Source organism: Mesoplodon mirus, assembly GCF_964341445.2.
Source record: "Mesoplodon mirus genome assembly, chromosome: 1".
In the NCBI taxonomy this organism is placed as follows: Eukaryota; Metazoa; Chordata; class Mammalia; order Artiodactyla; family Ziphiidae; genus Mesoplodon; species Mesoplodon mirus.
In genome coordinates, this window is record NC_138976.1 from 21,447,024 (window position 1) to 21,463,156 (window position 16,133).

General features: G+C 39.2%; 1 protein-coding gene across 5 annotated transcripts in view; it reads left to right on the top strand.

Moving 5' to 3' along the window:
• UNC13B (unc-13 homolog B) overlaps nt 1-16,133 on the top strand; it is a 232,903-nt gene that overhangs the window by 123,504 nt on the left and 93,266 nt on the right. For 3 of the 5 annotated variants that reach the window (XM_082613491.1, XM_082613490.1, XM_082613493.1), the window contains 2 exons: nt 336-570; nt 15,214-15,528. In XM_082613491.1, coding sequence (XP_082469617.1) covers nt 336-570; nt 15,214-15,528 — 550 coding nt within the window. Of the gene's footprint in view, nt 1-335; nt 571-5,008; nt 13,064-15,213; nt 15,529-16,133 lie in introns of all 5 variants that reach the window. The other 2 variants (XM_082613494.1, XM_082613492.1) reach the window with 2 other exon arrangements.

Sequence of the window (16,133 nt, forward strand, 5' to 3'; positions counted from 1 at the left end):
ATTTAAGACATTTAAAAGCAGATTTTTACTAGGGTTATGATAGCTTAGAGAAGCAGAATTCCAGAGAATTCTGTATTGGGAAAATGCAACTTGGAACTCCTCTAAGAATCAGCACTAAAATTAAACCAAGTGTCTTATCTCATTCGATAAGGAGAGAGACTTGTGGATATTGAGACAGTTTTTTTGCATGACTTGAGGTCACTGGGCTCATGTGCAGCTCAGCTTGCTCTTGTTCTCAAGGTCCAGGCTTGTGGCTACCTAAGTTAGAAGCAGAAAAAAATTCTGAAGAACTAAGTAAAGCTGGGGTGCTTTGACTGACTGTGCTTATTCCACAGCTTTTGAAGATCCTGATAGTGCCGTTGATGACCGAGATAGTGACTATCGCAGTGAGGCCAGCAATAGCATCCCACCTCTTTACCATATGACTTCCCAGCCCAATGCTTCTGTGCACCAATTCCCTGTGCCTGTGCGATTGCCACAGCAGCTGCTGCTTCAGGGCAGTTCCCGGGACTCTTGCAATGACTCTGTGCAAAGTTATGACCTCGATTATACAGAGCGGCGGGCCCTCAGGTGAGTATTGGGAACAAAGTACTTTCTCTTCCTAGTATGCAGGTCCCAGGATGCAACTGACATCAAGGATTTGGGTACCTTAATCTGAGGTGACAGAGGAAATATAGCAGTATGGTAGATCAACCTGCAGCCATTTTATGTAGATTCTGTCTTTTTTTTTCCCTCTTCCATATGTTCACATTTATGCATATCCATCAGTAAGAATTTTCTTTATGATCATCAGGTGAGGTCAGGCCCACTTGGGGTGGATGGCTGAAAAAAACCTCCTACCTCTCTGCCCAGCCCAGTGATTTTGATACACCTTTCACCAAGATTAAAAAAAGAAAATCACAGATGTTACATGCTTGGATAATTCTTCCTACCTAAATATTTCCCTGGGAACTTCAGAAGAAAACCAATATGATCTCACTATAGCAGATTTAGTACTTTTGCTGGAACTTAAAAAAAAAACCTTTTAATTAATTTCTTAAATACATAAAACATTTACATGTAAAAATATATTAAGGTGTGCTACGTACTATACAGCAAAGAATTTCCCATCCACACCTGTTGTCCTCCTCTACTGCATCACCTTCCTGTCTCCTAGTTCTCTTACCACCCTTGTTTCTTATTACCCTTCCGTAGACCATCATCATATATTTATGAGTATAAAAGCAAATACATACATATGTGCTCCCTACTCTTCCCCCAACTTAAAAAAAAATCAGACTTAAAATTTAGAGAAACAGTACAATGAACACACATATTCATGTTGCCTAGATTTGCCAGTTGTATTAACATTCTGTTACATTTACTTTATCTCATTCTCTCTAATATATGTTTATATACACACACATTTTTTTTTTTTGGCTGCATCACATAGCTTGTGGGATCTTAGTTCCCCAACGAGGGCTTGAACCTGGGCCCTCGGCAGTGAAAACACAGAGTCCTAACCACTGGACCTCCAGGGAAGTCCCACACATACATTTTTTTTTTCTGAACCATTTGAAAGTAAGTTGCAGATACCATGTTTCTTTACCAGGAGGTACTTCAGCATGTAACTCCTAAGAAAGAGGACTTTCTTTTACATAACCTTAATATTATGATCACACTCTAGAAATTTGACAATACAATGATATTATTTAACATATAGACCATATTTAAATTTTTCCAGTTGTCCCAATAATGTTCTTTATATATTTTTTTTTTCCTTTTTGATGCAGGATCCAATTAAGGATTATGGTACAATTACATGTAATTTCCCTGTTTCTGTAGTCTCCTATAACCTAACAAAATTCCCATACTTTTTTTTTATTCTTTTCGTCTTTTGAGGCACTAACATTTTTTGAAGAGTCCCAACCAGTTTTGAGAATGCCTCTTAATTTGGTTTGATCTGATTGTTTTTTCATGTTTAGAATCAGGTTAAACATTTTTGGCAAAAACACTGCATAGGTGTTTCCTTCACAGTGCCTCAGCAGTCACATTTTACCTTGTCTCATTATTGTTGACGTTTAGTTTGGTCTCTTGGTTAATCTGGTATACATACCAAATTTCTCCAGTGTAAAGTTACCTTTCTTTTTGTAATTAAGGATCTCTGGGATGATACCTGAGATTGTGTCAGTATTCTGTTTCTCCAACAACCTTTTATCCATTGATTTTAGCATCCATTGATGATCCTTGGCTGAATCAATATTTTACTGGTTGGAGGTTAGTTTTTTAAAAAACCATTCCAAGTTAGCTCATACTTTTGGTTGCTTAAATTGACCATACTATAGGATGATCTCATTTTTTTGCCCACCATACCAAACTGGTGAATATTTATCCTGAACCTCAGATGGTCATATACCTGCTAGACAACATCCTGACTCAGTTTACTATCATCTCTGAGAGTATTTTCAGTAAAGTTTTTTCATATATCAACCATCATGTAGAATTCTTACTCTTCATAATTTGAGTCTAAAAAGAAATGTCGCAGGAATCCTACTGAAGTTGGTCCCTACTTCTTGCTGGTTTATTGATTGCATATTTGCATATTTTATTCATTTGGTTTTAGTTGTTTATATTGTCTTTAAGAAAAAACATAATAGCAAAAAAAAATTCTTTTGGCCCTCTTTCCCCTCTGTATTTGTAAACATTCATTGTGCAGGCTAGCAATAATAATGGCACATCAACCTAAATGACTGCAGTTGTCCAGAAGAATATGTAGTTTACCTGATCATTACCCTGTTACCACTGCTGTAAAAAGTAACACTTGGAGGAGCATTAGTGATGTACTTTAAGTTGGAAATTTTTTTCCTAAAATTTTTCTTTAATTGATCACATATAAATCTGATTAGTTTTCTGTATCAGTATATGAAATGAGGTTAAAGAGTAAATATTTTATCATCTCCAGCAGAGGAAAAGTTAACATGATTTTTTTTTTTTTTTTTTTTTGCGGTATGCGGTCCTCTCACTGTTGTGGCCTCTCCCGTTGCGGAGCACAGGCTCCGGACGCGCGGGCTTAGCGGCCATGGCTCACGGGCCTAGCCGCTCCACGGCATATGGGATCTTCCTGGACCAGGGCTTGAACCCGTATCCCCTGAATCAGCAGGCGGACTCTCAACCACTGCGCCACCAGGGAAGCCCCTAACATGATTTTTAAGTAAACTTGTATTATAGTCGTTTTTAACTTAAACTTTTGAAATGATTTTTCTTTAAAAATTTTTGAAGAAATTATATCACTAGTTTGCTTTTTAAACTTCTATTACTGTAAATACTAAGTTCTTGGAAGTAGTCTAAGACCTTAAGTTAGAGCTTTTTAGGAAGAATTTAAAATCTTTGAGGGAACAAACATGTTCGTAGTACCTTCCAGTAAATTAGAAGTGTAAAAATAAATAGTTTCAGTTACTACAGCCGTGGCTATCTACTGATTTAAGTTGGAACGATAAAGACTTCTTCCAGGATGGAGTTAGTTTAGATTAAATTTTTGAGGATGTCTGAGAGTGATGAAACTGCATGTTTAATATATATATATATATATGTATATATATATACATATATATATATACACATATATATATAACCAGAATAATGGGAAATACACGTATATTGTATAAAAATATATAATTTGAGGTTTGACAATACTGTTGGACTTTGTTAGCTATTATAGAGCCAGAGTATCTCTAGTGTTGAGAGGGATCAAAAGAATATTAGTCTCACTCTTGATGATTTTTAGTGACTAAGTGACCACTTTGATGTTGTTTCTGTTTCCTAAATAAATGCTAATGGCTGTTAGATCTATAAAAGAACACATTGAGCTGACAAGTTCCGAGTCTGCAGGCCCTCTCTCCACCCCCACCTCAGTACCCAGGAAATAGGCAGTCTCTAACTTCAGTGAAAGTAAGGTTGGCTGTCTTCTGTATTCACTGACTTAAGTTGGGTGTGTAGCTTCTGTTTCTGTAATCAGTATAGGGAAGGATTTTCATTTCACTGTGATCCTCAATACATATAGCCTTTAGATTTCACAAACGACAAATTATGATGCTTTAAATAATTTTCTCTTTGTATTACTATAACAGGGTTTGACTTATGGTAGTCAGAGATTATTTTTATTATATTTTATACATATTTTTCTTTTTAAAAGTAGTATGTTTGACTATATTCTCGGCTGTACTGCCTAAAATACAACCTTCGGCAAGTTAACAGCTTGGCGGCTTTTCAGATCCAAATTCATCAACAAATTTAGATTTCTTGAAATCCCTTGATATATTTTCATGGAATATATAACAGTTCTAAACTTTGGCATTGTAAATATATTCTAAATATTGATGGAATATGTTCATTTTGTTTGTTTCTTTCTTTCTTAGAAAACAAAAGAATCCTAAATAGTTAATGGTAGCAAGTGAAGTATTTTAAAGTTGTTATAGGTATTCTTTTTCTAATGTGGAAAAACTTTTTGACTACCTTGCTATAATACTGATTTAAGAACATGTGGATTTCCTTATCTTGTCTTTTCAGTCTGAATGGTTTTTATCAAATTGATAATTTTATTAATTTTAGTTCTCTCATTGAATATGTACTAAATCTTATAATTTTTCTTCCTTTCCCCTGTTTTTCCTTTTTTTTCTTGCCTTACTATTCCTCCATTTTTATCTCTTTACATCAGACAAGGCTTGCAGGTTCAAAATGACAAAATTAGGATTATTTCATATTTCTCTGATGTTGACTATGAAGAGCAAGAAGGTATATATGAGAAGATAGAGGGGAAAATGTCACAAGAGGCTCTAGAAAACAGTAACGTAAACTTAAAGGACTCAGGGGTAAAAGAAGTGAGAACTCTTTCAAAAACTGATAAATATTACAGCCAACAAATACAACCAAAGTACAAGAATTGGAAAAAGATACCATCTCAAAGCCAAGAGACAGAATTCTCTACTGCCTTTAATTATGACCTTAAGTTTGAAACATCTACTTTCTCTAGATATCCTCAGAAATATGATACAATAGATAGGAGAAGGAAAAAGACACCCTTATATAGTCATTTTGAAGACAGTGAAAAAAGCCAATATGATGATAAATCAGGAACTAAGACTAACTTGAAAAGTACATATCCTAACACTGAAAGTTGTGACCTTTGCCACGTTGAGAAGAAGGAACAAAATTACCCAGTTTTGCATCCCTACAAAAATGGATTTGTGGTTAAGAGTGGCATGTGGACCACTAACTTGGAAAGTCATGATTATGATCTTCCTGGTTGTTTTAAGAACTGTGAAAAGTCATCTGGCTTAAACCAGCATGTCACTAATTTCACTCCATTAGATATTCTTGAAGATTCTGCCAGCAGTACTTCTGATGAACTTCTGGGTTCCCCCGTTTCTGATAAGCAGGAAGATTTACTGTCACCAACATGTCATCCATCCAATGTCCATCATATTGGAGGTTTCCCAGAAGAATATTATGGAGCAAATCCTGCATTTGCATCACAAAGGATGAATTGTGCTACAGACACACTTGGAAATCTGTCTGGGTCCCCCATGGAAGAGATGACCCCTTCCTCTATTGAGGAACCCAAGGAGGACTGTATTGATACAATGGGTGAGCTTCAGTGTTTGGTAGAAACAGTGTCCGAATATTTAGCAGAGAAGGAAGAGGAGATTAATAGATTTGGCTCCCTTTCAAAAACTAAAAAAACACTTAAACACAATAGTACTGTTAATAATGCAGAACAGAAAATGCCAGGGGATCAAATACCATCTTTAAACATTGTCAAGAATGACAAGGACAAAGCCATCTCTTTCCCTGAGCCGAATGGAGTAAAATGTGCTGTTGGTTCTTTATTCACTTCACTCACAGAAAAGGTGGGTTCAGGCACAAAGCATCTAACAAGCTCTGTGGAAAAGCTGGTTTATTTAGTTCCAGAGAAAACAGAAACTCTTAATCAAACAGAGGCGATTAATTCACAGTCTAGACCCAGAGCCAAGTCAGTATCAGAGAAGGATCTTTCCATACAATCTCCATCTCCATTATCTTCTCAAACAGTTGACAATAGGGACGTTGGCAAACATGACAAAACCTCTGAAAATGAGCACGTGGACAGTAAAACTGGAAGTTTAAACTTTCAGGATCCAACAGAAACTATTGGAAGGGACTCTGCTTCACAGAGTCAGAGTTCAGTTATAAAGTCTGTTTGCAGCATGCTAAATCCATTAAAAATCTTTTTGGAAAAGGATGAAACCAAAAAAGATGATGACCAGAGCAAGCCAACAAGAAAGGAAAACTTTGTTGCGTGTGGTTCGGAGTCCAATCAAGGGGAAGATACCCTTGGTAATGATAGTAGCATTGTCACTTTAGATAGGAGTGATAGAGAAACTCCTCACTACCAAATGCCCCTAAGTGAGGATTTGTTGTCTTCCCAAGCAGCCATTGAACATTCTAACTTAGCTCATTCTGCAAATAAGAAAGATGATGTTGCGAGTCCGTTGGAAAGAGAACCCTGTACAGATCTGTCTCTGTTACCAGATCAACGAAAAATATGTGCCAAAGATACTTTAGGACATCATTGTGAAGCTGGCAGCAGAACTGCAAATAAAGAGCCATCTTCAAAGCCATTAGAGGGGGACAAAATTACTGGTGATGATGATTTCCTTGAACCACTCAGAAAATCCTTTAGCCAGTTTTTGCTCACTTCCCCTGAGACCTATTCAAAGGAGACTTTGTCAAACTCTATGAAAATTCACCAGTTGGAGGAAGATGGATGGGAAAGGGGCCCTAAGGAAGGTGGACATTCCTTTTCCTTTAGTGGAAAATTAGATATTCCATTTTTCAAAGTTCTTAGTCATTCTGAAAAGCAGCAGGATGTAAGAGAGAAAGGAAGCATGTTCCCTTTGTTTAAATTTTCTTCCACTGACAGCCATAAAACTGTCAACGACCAGGGTTTTCATGGCTCAGCAGTAACCACTGATGAAGAGATCCAAAGAGACTGCCATGCAAATGCCAAACTTAGTTCAATAAAATCTACTTCAGTTCCAAATATTCATAGTAATCTAGGGAAATTTGGTGATATAAAGACATCTAATAAGAGTGACCAAATAAATACTCCTGAAGATGTCACACTTAATAAAATAAAGTCTTATTCAGCTCCAAATATTAATAATGATCTTGGGAAATTTGGGAGTATAGAGGAATTACACTCAAGTGACCACACAGCAATAGAGAACTGTGAAAGAGATACCTTAAACATTCCTGGAGTTGTGTCTAAAGAGCATATACCTTCAGATTCTTTAGGAGAAAGTAAGAATTTTACACAAGTGACATCCTCAACAGTACCAGACTCTTCATTAGCGTTTACTTCTACCATTTCGAAACCCACCTTGGTTGATGAAATGAGTGATGACAAACTTGTAGATAAAGCTTCCAAGAAAAGAACCCAAGGAGGCCTTCTTTCTGGCCTGTTTAACAGGTTTTCTTCTCTTGAAAACTTGTCTAGTCAACAAGAATTAAATGTGAAGAAAGATGACTCTCCTCACAGGAATAATACACTGAGCTTATTCTCTGGAATATTTAACTTGATATCAAATAGCAGTATGACTGATTGTAAGCCAGATGAAGCAAAGTCCATGTCTTTAGGTGACCTAAAGGGTTTGAATGGAAAAAAGCATTTATCCTTGGATGAGATCCCTGTTACTTCATGTGTGACTTTTGAGAACCAGAGGAACCATGAAAAACAGGAAACTTCTGACTTCATAAAAAGCTGCTTATCTTTACCTAAAGAAAACATACCATTATCTGATGCTTGGGTTGATAACCATTATTGCCCTCCTACATGGAAAATCCAGCAAAGTGAAAAGAATTTCCCCTCTTCTGAGAACAGTGTACTTCACTGCACTCCAACTGCTCAGCAGGACCTATTAGAGAAATCTTTGGCTAAGAGGCAGACACCACACCATGCTCTTGAGGCAAAACTACATGAAAATTCTAACAAGTTAAATTCACCTATGCTAAATACTAACATTCTTAGTCAATCAAACCACTATCAGGCTTTTGAAGAGATGAACAATCCTTTCTCTTATGAATGGGATTCTGATATAAAAGATTTCTCTAAAAATTCCAGAAAACTTCAGCCAGTTTATTATATGTTGAATCAAAATACATTTCCATCAGCCGATGTTTTCTTGTGGCCTGACTCAGAAAATCCAGCAATAAATTTTTGCCAAAAAGATCAAAATGCAAATATCTTGGAGTGGAGAACAAATCTAAACAGTGTCATTTGGTGTGACTTACCACATGAATCATTCAACCAGTTAGCATTTAATGAAGATTACTTATTGAGAGGTGATATGTGGGCGGCTAACTCATTATATGGAAATTCTTGTTATCTTCCAATTAATGAGACTAAGAATTCACTAGAAGAATTGCCCATTGACTTAAGTTGTTCTTCAGGCTATGAGAAGAGTACGTGCCCGGTAGTTGATCTAGACTCATTAAGAATGGATGAAAACTTTGTTTATTCAAGTGTTGGTTATGAATACCAGGAATGGTTGTCATGTCTTGAAAATGGAGTGTGGTGGCCATCAGAGGATGGAGATTATGGATATTTTATGTTCCACGATGGTCAGTACATCTATTCTTTCCTTACTGATTCTACTGGTCAGTATGCATATTTATTTATACCTGACTGTTCTTATGAAGAGTATTTGAATTGTGACTTACAGACAAATGATCTATCAAGTATTACATTAGATGATAGCACTATTCCTGCTTACAGTTTTAAAGTACTTGACAGGGAAGACGAATTACTGTGGTATGTTGAAGAGGAACCAATTGATGACCCTCTTGATTTATCTGTAGTTTTGCCAAGAAGTGAGGGACCAATGTATCTAAATATAGAAATGTTTTCACAAGTACTTGAAAAGTCAAGTTATGGCCAAAGGGATCAACCATTAGATTTTTCAGGCTATACTCCTCAAAAGTCAAAAGGAGATTTTGTATCTTTTAAAGAAAGGCTGGGTGGTTCTGAAGACTCTGAGTGTACATTGGATCTCAGAAATCATCCCCAAACGATTGGTAATCATGTCTTAAATAAAAATCAAATTATAAAGGGAGATAAGAATCAGACTCTAGCGAAGGATTCATCAGTTAACCTTTCCAGTTTCTGGTGGATCCAGTCTTCTTCTGAAGAAGCTGCCTCTTTGGTTCATCCTGAAAATAAGACTAACATCCCACAGCAAACAGAAGAGATGTCATCATTGAACAAAGTGACTTCGTCATTTTCTGCTTTGGGTGCTTCAACTGGAAGTACTTTGAATTTTGATAAGAATGAATCCTTAGAGTCTTCAGCCATGCAGAAAATAGATCAGCAGTCAAACTTAGCAGAGATCACAAGTGATGGTCTTCAGTCATTAATCTTGACTAAGCAACTAGAGAGTAACTCCCAAAATGAGGAAGAAAGTCTTCTCAAGAAGGATTCAGAGAGACAAATGGTATCCAATGTTCAGAGACCAGAATTTACTAAAAATATGAAGAAAGAATTCCCTTTAAATAAAAGCATTCATGTGAAAAAACAAAGTTTGTTAAAATCTGTTTTCCAGGTAAACCAAATAACTTCTCAGGCTCAATCAGATATAGAAGACGACAAGATGATTACAGCTGATTCTGTTTCAATTCCTCTTGTATCACAGTTTAGTAGGGATGAATGCAAGAATTATGAGCCTCCTCAGGACCAGTCTTCCAAAGAGTCTGAGAGATCATTATTTAAAAGTGCGCTGAAACTCTTTGGTCGGGGAGAAGACTCTTCAGTAAGTGCAGGAGCAAACGAGAAACAGGCATCTCCATTTTTGAACTTCTTTAAAACCCAGGTGAATAAAGAAGGATCACCAAATTTAGAAAAGAATGGTGAGACAAATAGAAAGATATCATCTCAGGAAAAGAATGAATCTCCTGGTGTTTCAAATGTTTTTGGTTCCCTTGGGGATTTCTTTAAAACCAATGTATCTCCTAAACAGACAACTGAAAATATGTCTGTTTCTTCAATGACTAATAAGGATAAGGTCAAGTCAAGTCCTAATCCTGCACATCTAACTAAACAGGATGTTGGGAACTTTCCTGCTGCACCAGTTTCCTCTAAAGGGAAGGTTCGAGTTAGAAATCTGAACAAGCAGACTACTATTGATGACAGTGAGCTAAAGGAACCATCAGTTAGGGAGATCCAGTGTGATCATTTGACTGACGAAGAGGCACCCTCCAGAGACCACCAACTCCCCCAGTCACCAAATTCATCTTTCTCAACAAGGTGTCTCAAAGAATCCTCCAGAGATTCTTCAGTAGAGACTAGTGGTGTGTCTACAGTGACAGAAGTTCCAAGAAGTGATAAAATATCATTAGATATTCTGAGCAGAAGAAATTCAAATGAACAAGATCATTTTTCTGACAAAGACCAGAGTTTTTCAACTGCCACAACATCTCCATTCCAACCAGAATTACCAACCAGAAAGACTATATTTTCTTTCCTGACTGGATCCGAAAAATCTGAGAACAGAACCTCTACTGCTCTACCAAGAACCACATCTCAAGGAGAAGGGCTATTCACACTTCCTTCCTTTTTTTCCACTGCTAACTCAGGCAGCAAGAAGAATGCCTCTCGTAATAGCTCTTTCAGTTTCTTCAATTTGTCCTTTTTGGATGAAAAGCAGCAGACTCCTGGGGAAAAACACAGCCTTTCAGCTGTTGCTCCAGTGACTTCCCAGCCCTGTAAGGAGCCAAGTGTTTTTGTAGACATGAGTGATACAATGACTAGAGAAGATTCTAATGACAGTAGAGGTAGCATAGTCCAGGAGGTAGTTCATGAACAGCAAATGCCTCCTTGTGTTTCCATTAGCAACACCACTAAGGTTACCTCCCTTGCAGATGAGCTCAATGTAGAAAACAACTATCCAGGAAAACTAGGTTCCGGTAATGGACCAGGGACATCTTTAAAAGATTTCCAGGTAAGTCAGTCACAAAAAGACATTGTTCCTCATTCACCACAATTTCAGGCACAGTCTGAAACACTGCTCATTGGTCCAGAGACCCTTGAGGTATCTCCCCATGAAGAAGAGGCTTTCATACAGGAAGCCTTTCTGAGTGACTCACCAGCCAGCTCTTTTTCACATGATAGCCATTTGGTTGAAAAGCTCAACCATTTTGACACATGTACTACCTACCACCAAAATGAAAGATTTACTAGTGACCCACTGAACTTGCCATTAGAAAAGGCCCCTGATGAGGTCTTAACACAGATCCTGGAGCCAGCTTCTTCCTCTGTGGAGCCAGGATGTACAGGGCACCTCCAGAGTCAAGATGCAGATAAAGTGGAAGACAAATCAATGTTGGACTCTTCAGTAGAAATGCTTTCAGGGTTTGTGACCAAAGTGAAATCTTTCTCTGGGTCCTTAATTGAACCTCCTAAAACTTTCTCTGGACTTTTCTCTTCTCCTAAACCTCCAAAGAAGAACTCCTTTTTCTCTTTTTCTTCTGGTGCATCATCTCAACCTCTCAAAGGTGAGTTATTTGGACTTTTTAAAAGTCCCAAACCAGAGACATACAAACAAGAATCATCTATTCCAGCTACTGCATTGCTTCAAAATGGTGGTTTCAGACATACAGAAGAATCAGTACCTCCCGAAAATTTGTGGAAAGAAGCCACCTTTGGAGCACTCAATTCAAAAGCTATAGTCAGTGACTGTAGAATGACTGTGGTTAGTGCAAAGTCAGACTCGGAGACCTTGACAGATGATCCTGACCTAACAACTGAAATGGAAAACAATAATATTCCTGACAATATTCCAGAACCCCAACATTCTGAAACAATTGAGGCTGCATCTTCTGTCTCAGGGGACGATACTGGGCAAGGAGTATTGTCTCTGAGTGATGAAGGAGACATGGGGATGTTGCAGGGTACAGACACAGAGGCATCATTGGAAGCAGAGCATATCTCATTGCCAACACAGTTGCATCCAGAACCTATCTGGATTGCCAAAGAGCTTCCTCCTCCAATTCACCTACCTCTTCCTCTTGAGCCAGAGCCAGATATGCAATCTGCCTCCATAAACCAAGACTTCTTAGAGCTACAGGCAACCAATTCACTAGAAACCAATACTACAGTGTTCAGTGAGGCAAGTGTTGGCCGGAGTGCCACACTGGAAACCCAAGGATACCTTTCTCACTGTCCGTTGGAGGAACCTGTGCTTTGTGCCAAAGAAAACTATGGGATACTTGATGCCCAGAAAGGTCCACCCGCAGTCCCCAAGGAAACGGAGCAGCCAAGTCCTCATTTTGAAATCCCAAACATGATCAGTTGGCCAAAACTCCATTTCCCATCTTCTGCTACTGACTATCGGAAACCACTGAGCTGTTTCTTTTCCTCGCCTTCCTCCTCTGGCAATAGAGCAGCAGAGACTGGTTTAATGTCCAGTTTTAAGAAGTTGTCAACTCTATTTGAGGGAGTTAATGAGGGGAAAGGGAGTAATGCAGTGGCAAGTGATTCAAAACTAAGGTTTGGAAAGAAGCTGGATCTTTCATTCCCATGGCCGAAAGAGAACAAATGGGACCCTGAACAAATGCCTGCAGAATCCTCCTCTCCAGTTTTGGTTATCAGCAGTGATCAGGACCTTAAATTCAGTGAGGCTGACAAAACTTTGGAGTCTTCTCAAGTGTCTGGGGCCAGTGCTGAGCCAGCCAAGGTTTTGACTCAGCCCTCTGGGACCTCTGGGCAGCTGGAGACCAGGCCAAGTATATGTGCTCATGAGCTTTCAGGGCCTGGAGAAGTGGAAAACCAGCAGGAAATCCCAGCATCTGGAGAACACGGGGGTACCAAAGATAACCTCTCTGACCTCACCTGTCCTTCAGAGGGTCATGAGGAAGAACACTGCACTGTCTCTGAGCTACTTCACCAGCCAGAAACACATGAAGAGGAGGCAGCGCCTGCTAGCATTGACTCTGTTTCGGATGTACAGCAGCCAGTTGCTCTACATGACATCAAGGAACCAAAGACCAGCAAAAGGCCTGTTCTCAACTAAAGCATCATAAATGATTTTAAAGAATTGACCATTTATGATGCAGTGACTTAGTGATAGCTTAATCATAGCCTGCTTTTTATCCTTCCTGTGTCTTTCCCAGCACCTGAGCTTCATGTTAATTAGGGGTTAAGCAAGAAGAAATAATAGGTGGATATCGTCATCTTCTCTTCTTTCTGCCAAATGTAATTCATTTATTGGAACAAGGAGCTTCCTGCTTAAAGGGAAGGCTAGGTCATGAGATTTACTCACTCTGGTTTGCTCTGCCTTGAATAATGCAGAATGGAGAAGGGAGGGCAAGAAGAGGCAGCTAGTCATTGAGTGGCATATATTAATTACAACCACATGATAGGCTAGAATGCTTCCTTGGGGCTTTGGCACTTATATCTGTAATAGCTAGGAGAGACCTACTTTGCTTTGCTTTTCCAAGTCTTCTAAGATGCTTTCTCCAGTGGCAATGAGGGTATTAAGTAAAATACAAAATGCAAATGATGGCTTGGAATAATCTATACTATATATATTCCATATGGATTTGCACAGCTTCTTCCAGTCTCTGCATTTTACTACCCATGAGACTGGTGTCTGATAAGTGCTTTCAGTACAGTCTCACAGGAGCTCAGGGCTATCGTTTGCTGTAGTTATTCAGTCTGGAGCATTGTACAGGGTCCACCTGCAAATGATACTATTATTTCCCCTAAGAAGAAGCACCATACAGGGCATTTTAAGAATGCTGCCTTGAATGCTGGCCCAAACCAGTCCAAAGAGGCTGGTCAAGTACTTTGGAGGTTATGTGAGTATGTGCGCACACATGTTCATGTGTATATGTGTGCTGGGAACTACTCAGAACAGTGGCTTGGTACCTATCCTGCTGCCATGGTATGAAGAATCAGAAATCAGCCTGGAAATGCCAGATAATTGGGAGGAATCATAGGGAAAATATCACTGGAAAACAATAATGATTTATCTTCATTTGGCCAAGAGTAAACATAAGCCCTTTAGTTAAAGCTTGACTCTTTGGCAAGGAAATTCCTTGTCCTTTTGCACGGAGGCTTTCCGGCAGAATACCAGAAGTAAAATGAAGGGCCTCTGACTTGGGATGGAACTATCCAAATGGGCTAGGATAGATCTTGTATTGATAGATCATCCCCAAGTCCCTCCATTTTGAATAGGACTGAATCCCCCAAATTCAGTATACGGCTTAAGGGAGTAACTTTGAATAGTATTCTTTCTGGTCATGATTCACTGCCACTTTCTCTGCTATAGCTGCTGCCTCTTATACCAGGGGAACAAATTTCCTTTCTGGGTATGGAAATTCAGGTGGTTGAGAGAGGGTTAGGCTGGCCTCTCTTCAGGTACAGAAATGCATTAATATGGCCCTGACTCAGATCTTGGAGTTGGACTGTGTCCACTTTGCCCAAAACGGAGCCATGTCCTGAGAGCAACTCAGCTATAGATAGGCAGGTTCATCTTTGGGACACTCCCTATGCTGCCAGGGATACCACTGTAACATTCATGTTGTTGAGACCATTCCCCTGAGGAATTTCTTGGTCCTAGCCTCCATTTCCCAGTGGCTTCCATTACCTCATACAGATGGCTGAGAGATAATTGAAGGAACATGTTCACCCTCCTTTGCTCATTCTGAGGAACACACATGTACGTTTACAATTGGAGAGGAAGGAAAGGGGATCTCTCTCGATTTAATAGGTAGTAGAAAAAGCGAGTAGAGTTCATCCATCCATTTTACTCTGTGGAAATTGGAAAACTTTAATCACAGCCACTGGACAAGTTTTTTAAGAAGTCCGAGTAGAGCATTTTAGGCCTAAACAGACTGTTTTAATAATTCTTAATCCTACTTACAAAATAGCATGTTAAGATAAAGAATTCTTCAAAGTCAATTGCAGGGTTGAGGTTAAGTGCTATTGGAGAACCCAGCATGTTGTGTTATTTTTCCTGTTGTGATTTTGCTGAACAGAGACTAGTTCTTCTAGATTGTGAACTTTGGTTCTCTCTTCCTAGGAACCTCCTGTTTGTGATCCTTGCCACTGATGGAATCATTATTTCCTGGATTTATCCATTACTTTGTTCTGGTCCTTAGTTTGTATGTATTTACTGACGTGTCTTCCTCTCATTCTCACAGCCCCACCAGCAGTAGTAGGTATGGCTCCTCCTGTAATGTGAGTCAAGGAAGCTCTCAGCTGAGTGAACTAGACCAGTGTCATGAACAAGATGATGACCGTCGGGAGAGGGACTTGATTCATTCCTGCCACAGCTCTGGCAGCTTCTCCAGAGACAGCCAAGTAGGTTTTGGAGAACAAGAGAAAGGCTTGGAGGTGGCACGTGAAGAGGAGAAGGGAGGAGCATGTGAACCCAAGGAGACGAAAGAAGATGCTACAATCCCTCCACCCCCAGATCTGGTGCTACATAGAGACCACATCCTAGGCCCGCAGGAGAGGTAGGTGATGGCTACCTTGAGGAGCTCACCTGGTTTCCTCAGTACCTGCCCTATGGTATTGTTGAACAGAATGCAGTTGCTTTTTGTTTGTTTCCCTGCAGCTGGGTGTGGTTGTGATCAGGATACTGAGGCTTGTCTCTGCACTGCTTCCTTTGCTTTTTGGTGTAGTTTCCAGTGTATTTTGAGGATCTCTGAAGAACATTTTAACTGCAGTGTACCAGGCCTTCTAGAGTCTGCAGTTCTTGGCTTACTAGTTGACCCCACATATGACAGCCTTTGAGTCTGGAACTGACCTGAACCTTGCAGGTCATTTCATTCAGAGGAGCTGCTTTGAATGAAATAGGCTTCCCACCCGATTAATGTTTAAATTTCTTATGTGAACGTTGTTTTTTTCTTTTGTTTTGTTTTTTCCCTGGCTGACAAAACTGTGAAAGAGTTAAAGAATTGGTCTAGAAGCCAGATCTAACCCACCCTTCTGTCTCCCTGGGGCCTAGCAGTATGTCTGGCAGTTGGTACCCATAAGGAGAAAAATTTAAAACTTGTCCTTTTAACAGTCACATAATGAGGCTTAGTACAGAGTTTGAGTATTGTTCTTACTGAGCTAA